At 36.1% G+C, this 6493-nt stretch overlaps 1 protein-coding gene and 1 pseudogene across 1 annotated transcript in view; one reads left to right on the top strand and one right to left on the bottom strand.

Moving 5' to 3' along the window:
* LOC117175792 (alpha-L-fucosidase-like) overlaps positions 1-4809 on the bottom strand; it is a 58183-nt gene extending 53374 nt beyond the window's left edge. The window contains exon 1 of the mRNA XM_033365531.1: positions 4546-4809. Coding sequence (XP_033221422.1) covers positions 4546-4571 — 26 coding nt within the window. The 5' untranslated portion in view covers positions 4572-4809. The remainder of the gene's footprint in view (positions 1-4545) is intronic.
* LOC117176580 lies at positions 4715-6298 on the top strand (annotated as a pseudogene).
* Positions 6299-6493: the final 195 nt, after the last annotated feature.

Genomic DNA, 6493 nt, shown 5'->3' with positions numbered 1-6493 from the left:
TATTTCGAACCATTCTGTTCAAATTTGTATAGTTTTTAACAGTTGTTTGTAATGGATTGTTTTCAATGAACTGTCAAATATTGCTGATGATTAACGAAATTTCCTTTTTTTAATTAAAAAATTTCAAATTGAATGGGTTAAAAATAAAAAATTTTTATACTGTAATAATATTGCAAGTCATAATCGAATACAAATAAATTAATTTTCTAACGAATAATAGGTGTTTTAACTAATACAATTTACAGGATAAAGTTTAACCAAAAATGGAATAGTTCAATTTCCAGATAAAAGCTGTGATAAAAAAATTAAATTGAACAAGGAAAAAAACGAATTTTCAATAAAATGGTTAAATATTCAAGAGAGAAGGTGAATTTTTGACCAGGAAGATTAATGTTCTATAAAAAAAACGATTTTCAAACGTAACCAATATATACGATTAATTTTTAATCAATTCTATAATAGTTACATTTTCAGATAAAGATAAATAATTTTTAACGGAAAAAATTTATTTTCAACAAAGTTGTTGAATTGTCAACCAATCAGATGAATTTTCGACCAAGAAAATTAATGATCTACAAAAAAAGACAAATTTTAAACAAAATACATGAATTTTCAACGAAATTATTTAATTTTAATGTCAAAAAGAACAATTGTCTACAAAAAGTTGAATTTCTTAAACGAAAAATATGAGTTTTCAATCAAAGAATTAAACTTTCAACCAAATAGTTAAATTTTCAACCATAATTATAAACCCTTGTAAAAAAAAACGTTTTTTTTTACAAAGTAGTTCAACTCTTAGTGAATTAATCGACTTTTAAACCCAAGAAAATGTACAGTTCATATTTTAACCAAACAAATGCATTTTTGTACAAAAATGATACATTTTCGACCAAAAAGATTAAATTTCTACTAAAAAATGTCAATTGAATTTTAAGAAATTTTTAAATTTTAAAGTCAAAAAGAGTATTATCTACAAAAAATCTGAATTTGTAACCTAATTTAAACGCAAATAGTTGAATTTTCAACTATAATTTTGAATCCTTAATAAGAAAAAATTAATTTTTTTACCAAGTAGTTCAACTTTAAGTGAATAATCGAATTTTTCACCCGAAAATTATGATTTTAATTTTTAACAATATTGTTGCATTTACAACAAAACGACTTTGCAACCAAAAAATATTTACAGTTGATAATTCAACCGAAAAATGTAATTTTTAATCAAAAAGTATCATTTTTCCATAAAGCGATTTAATTTCTACAAAGAAAGACGAATTGTTAACAAAATACATGATTTTTTAACCAAAAATGGTATAGATTGTCAGTTTCAAAAATTTATTTTCATCGAAAGAGATGAACCTTTAAATAAAAGAAATAAAAATTTTAACAAAGTAGTTGAATTTTGGAAAGAAAAGAAGACTTTTTTACAATATAGTTACATTTTCAACAAAATAATTAAATTTTCAATCAAATAATTGAGTTTTTATCCAAACGAGATGAATTCCAAAATAACCAATTTCTTAAATTTCTTTCAAATGCGGATCAAGATTTAAATAAGACTATTATAATATAACATAATTATAACATAATTATGTTATATATATTTATATATTATAGTATTAATATTTATATAATTTATGTTTTATACTTGAAGTAACGTAACCTCAAAATACACGAATTAAAGAGGCGTGCGAAGTATTCAAATCATGAGAATCGCCAGCCCAGCATCGAAATCTGGAAATATTAAAATCCCAACCTCTTCATTTTATTACAAAGCAGATCGAGATATAAATAGAACCGCCGAAGTGTTCCGACCGGCAGTCGTGCACCTTCGAGTTTTCAAATTCAGAAGAGGAGAAATGGGTTGCGCGCGCAACCCAGGCATTTATATCGTCTCCTACCATATTCACACGGACATAGACGTGTCATAGCATTGGACCACGTCTCGTTTCAGATCTGGGATCACTGATAACGCGATGTATTGCCTTGGAGCGCGGATGTGCCGGATAATGAAAAAGGTTAAAAACACGACGTCTTAAAGGTGGTGAAATGTATGGACGTAAGGTTTCACCCGTGAGCTCACAATGCAGTGAGATGTTATCAGGACCGCACTGGATTTCCATGAAGTTTAGAGAGCACTCTGAATCAAGAATTAGTTTTTTAGTATCTCGTCCACTGTTTAAGCTTGCGCGAGTTCAGCTAAGCTGAATGCGGTTGGAAGACGCTTATTCTCTACGCGAGACAATGAATCTGCGACAAGATTTTTCGGGCCTGGAAGATAGGCGATGTTGATGGTGAACTGCGAGATAGAGAAAACCTGTCCCTGCTGACGAAAAGATGGTTTTTCAGCTTATTGCTTAAACATGTATACAAGTGGTTTTTAATCGGCGACTATCATGAAGCCCTGACCTTGAAGGAAATATTTGAAGTGTCGAATGGCTTCATAAATAGCCGTTAATTTCCGGTTGTACACACTGTAAATCAGTTGAGCAGAGCTGAATTTTTTCTAGAAAAAAAGGTTTCATGTCACCGTTGAGCTTTTTTTCAAGTGACGCGCCCATCCCATAGTTGGAAGCGTCTGTAACGGGCCTTGTCTCGGCGTTGTGAGATGGATGCGCCAGAAGCGTCGCATTTGCCAGGTATTTTTTTGCTTTTTCGAAAGCGGCTTTGGAATCGGCGTTCCAATGCACCGGTCGCTTGTCATTTTTGCGAGAATCACGAAGATATTCGTTAAGTAAGGCATGTGCCTCAATCGCATGAGGAATGGAACGGCGATAATAGTACACCATACCTAAAAACCTTTGCAATTCGACCACAGTCCTTAGTTTTAGAAATTCAACGATCGCGCTCACTTTCTCGGACGTTGGAAAACAACCATCAGAGCTGATAGAGTAGCCCAGACACTGTTGCACGTTATGAAAATCCGCGAATGCTTAAACCAGTTGTATCAACAAGGCGTGGTTGGTGTAAGTGTGGTACCACTTGAAAGTTTGCTAAAAATCTGCCTCTATGATTGGGTGAGGTACTAAGGCCACGAAAAAATAAAAATTTATAACCCTGCGAAGGTTTCAATCGATCCTGACGCGTCTTGTACCGAAGGTGTTAACCTTGGTATTGTTTCCTGCGAATATTGCAAAATCGCCGACTTAATTGCTTTTACGACTTTCAGAATCTACCGCAATAACGAAATTTCCAAACCGTTGTCATTTAGGAAAACCAAACCGGAACGTGTATTCCATAGGTGGAAACGTTTAGAGGCAACTCTCGAATCGACCGCCTCCAGGCGAAAAGGCTGCGCTAGCTTTGATAAAACAGTCACCTGCTTTGTAAGTTTGTTAACAATTACAGACAAATTGTCTGTTGTTGTGGCGGCGCACGAGCTTGCTAGAGTTGGCGATGCGACGGAAGTAGACGAGACGTTTAAATTAAGACAACCGAATGCTTCAGCTATGTGATCGGCCTGAACGGCGATATCCTTCAGATTCGCGGAGTAGGACATCGCTAATACCGCCTGAATATGTGGAGGAAAATGATCCAAAAATATGCTTTTCAACATTTTCTCGGAACACGTAACGTTAAGAGCGCGGAAGCATAATAAAAATAGGGAAGGTTTGCCATTAAAGGCAACTTCGCCCTTGAATATTTGTCGCGTACGTTCTACGAAAGAAGTTTCAAAACTTGCTTCTAATCTTGCCTTAAGAGGATCGTACACATTTGGTGGAAAAGGCTCTGTCAAAATTATATCCCTGATGTGCGGAGTAATGTCTAGATAAAGACCCGCGATAAGATGATGTGCTTTGCATCAATATTCCACCCTTCACGCAACCAGAATCTACAACCGTGAAAAAGGAAATGTCATTTTTAGTAAATTTTGTAATTTTAACTGAAGTGGCGTTTAATTGCTATTCTCGACCTCCGTGAAGCGCTGGAGAGCCTGAGCCTCCGCCTGAGAAGTCGACTGGCTCTGAGAATTATACTTATCCGGCATGATAATAAATGGTCACGAAAACAGACCCAAAAGGAAAGTTGTAAATATTAAAGAAAATAACATAAAATTTCTTTTAAACTGTCGATAGTTGATCTAATCGCCAGGCAATCTCTCGAACCTTCCTAGCGGCAGCCGTAAATAGCGAACAATAAAGAGGGCTTCAAACAATAGCGGGTTTCATCCGTAATGGCGCGTTAACAGATATTCCAAAAGCTGCGAAAAAAATCTAGACAGTATCGCATTCACAAGAAAGAAAAAAAAATTAAAAGTAAACAAAGCATTGAGGTTACATTTTATTTTTAAAATTGAATTTGCGTCGTTAATTTTTAGGTCAATAAGGAAGTGCACAAGCACATCGTGATTAAATTCACACTGCCGTAAGTAAAAGCGAAATACAGAAAGTGGCTTCCTCACGGTGTGGACCTGTCACTTCTTTGAACGCGAATTGTGTGAGAGAATGGCATCCTTTTTAAACAAGCAAAGTTAATTCTAGGAATTTGACAAATTCGGACAAAATATATTACAGCATCAGTACAAATAAAACAATGGCAAAACATTACCGGTGATAGTTGTAGACGAAGACCATTGATGCTCTGGATAAAGTTGAATGTGTGATGCCTCGTGGTCAAAAATGGCGATGGCATGAAATCTTGAAGACACCCTTGTAGAATCTGAGACCTGAAGCAGGGCGAGACTTAATGAGAATATTCAACCATGCAATTATTACAGATGAGGGCTGTTGATGTCCTCGAAGAAATTCGCAGGCGTCCTTTGGATTTCGTCGTGGCGGGACATGCTGCCCTTTACAGAATGACGCAGAGTCAACAAGATGAGGTTGCTTAAGTTCCCCTGGCGTGGGTCTCCACACTGCACCGAATAAGGCGAATACGCCGAAATTTCTTTTTGGAGTTGGCACTCGGCGAATAAATCACGTGACGTTTAGATTTTTTCATTCTCCCTCAGTCAGGGTCACCATTTATGGGAAGTTGGTAGCTCTATTCTTGGTTCCGATCACTTGCGCCCATAGTTCGCTTGTTGTTCTGGGAAGAATGAAGTAGTGAGTAATTTAACTTCTTGCGTGTATTGTGCAGTTACATGTCCAATCCCGTTAGTCTGTGATTAACAACACGGAGGTCGAGCGCCAATTGACCTGTGAACGGAGCGGCGCACTGGAAAACTAGGGTCCTCAAGCTGGTGTATATTTCACCGCGACAAACTTGTGGGTAGATAGTTCAAATCTCTGTTGCTAAGACTCTATATTCGCCACACACAAAAACACACTTTGTGTCATCGATGTGTCCCGCTAGGCTGCACACAACCTCTGCCGTAACCCTATATCTCATGTTTTATAAAAAGGCTGACAACTTCTTCAGTAAATTCATTAATATTATCTGTTTGCAGTCAGTGAAAGAACATTATTTTATAATTTTTATGTCTCACACCGAAAACAAATATATTTATTGACTCCTTTATTTATAAACGTCATGAACTTTTAATATTAATGAATTTACAGGAGAAATTGCCAGTGCTTTTTTTAAATGTATGAGAGGGATGAAGGGTTATGATAACGTCAGTGCTATTTTAACAAAAAATGTTTCCCAATTTTTTCCAGAAAATTTGGTGAAATTGCACATTCAGTTTCTAAAAAATTGATGTGTGTTTGAAAAAACGCTTTTACTGCTCTCCACACCATTAAAAATATATTTAATAATTATTACGTTGATAAAGTAGATCCTGACATGTCCCGTGAAGGTGGCTCCATTCCCGTTACTTTAACTTTCCAGGAGGTTACTGGTAAGAATGTTCTACTTTTGCCAGTCGGTGCTGGTGATGATGGTGCGCATTCTTAGAATGAGAAGGTGGATGTTTGCAATTATATCGAAGAGGTATGTCGAAAGGAGATACGCAAAACTTTATAGGAAAATAATTTTGTTTCAGGTACGAAATAGAATAAAGCCCAGGTAACAAAAAGTCGGCCCGATGCCACCCTATGCGCTGAAACGCAGTCCGATTGATAGGACCACTGTACAAGCACATCAGTAGTGTTGATTTGGTCGAAACGGCCATCTTGGGATTAAGGAGAACGCGCAGATAACTGTGGGAAATGATAGTTGAATCTGCCATCAGTAGAAGACTTTCAGTTTCCAGGACATTGAGGCCGACTATGGCAGGTTTTTCGGCCGGCACTCCGTTTGCCATCCATCGGTTCGGTAATGTGCCAGGCACGTTTGTTATCTGGGAGGTTTAATAACTATAATTTATTTACAGACGAAATTGCTTGGAGCTTATTCATACAAAGTCTCTCAACTTTAAGATGAAAAGGCAGAGTTTTATTTTAAGGTGGTTTTAGCGTGAAACGAAATCCATGCTAAAAAGCTGAAATTTTTATTATAACTTCTTTAACTATTTTGAATACATCTGCGAAGTTTCAGATTGATTGACCGTCTATTTACAGAGAAATAATTAATTAAAGTTTCATCGTTTGGCCATGAATTACTATACAGCTTA

The sequence above is a fragment of the Belonocnema kinseyi genome, chromosome 7, assembly GCF_010883055.1.
Source record: "Belonocnema kinseyi isolate 2016_QV_RU_SX_M_011 chromosome 7, B_treatae_v1, whole genome shotgun sequence".
Taxonomy (NCBI): Eukaryota; Metazoa; Arthropoda; class Insecta; order Hymenoptera; family Cynipidae; genus Belonocnema; species Belonocnema kinseyi.
The sequence above is the reverse complement of the archived record's forward strand: the minus strand, read 5'-3'. Positions and strand labels throughout refer to the sequence as shown.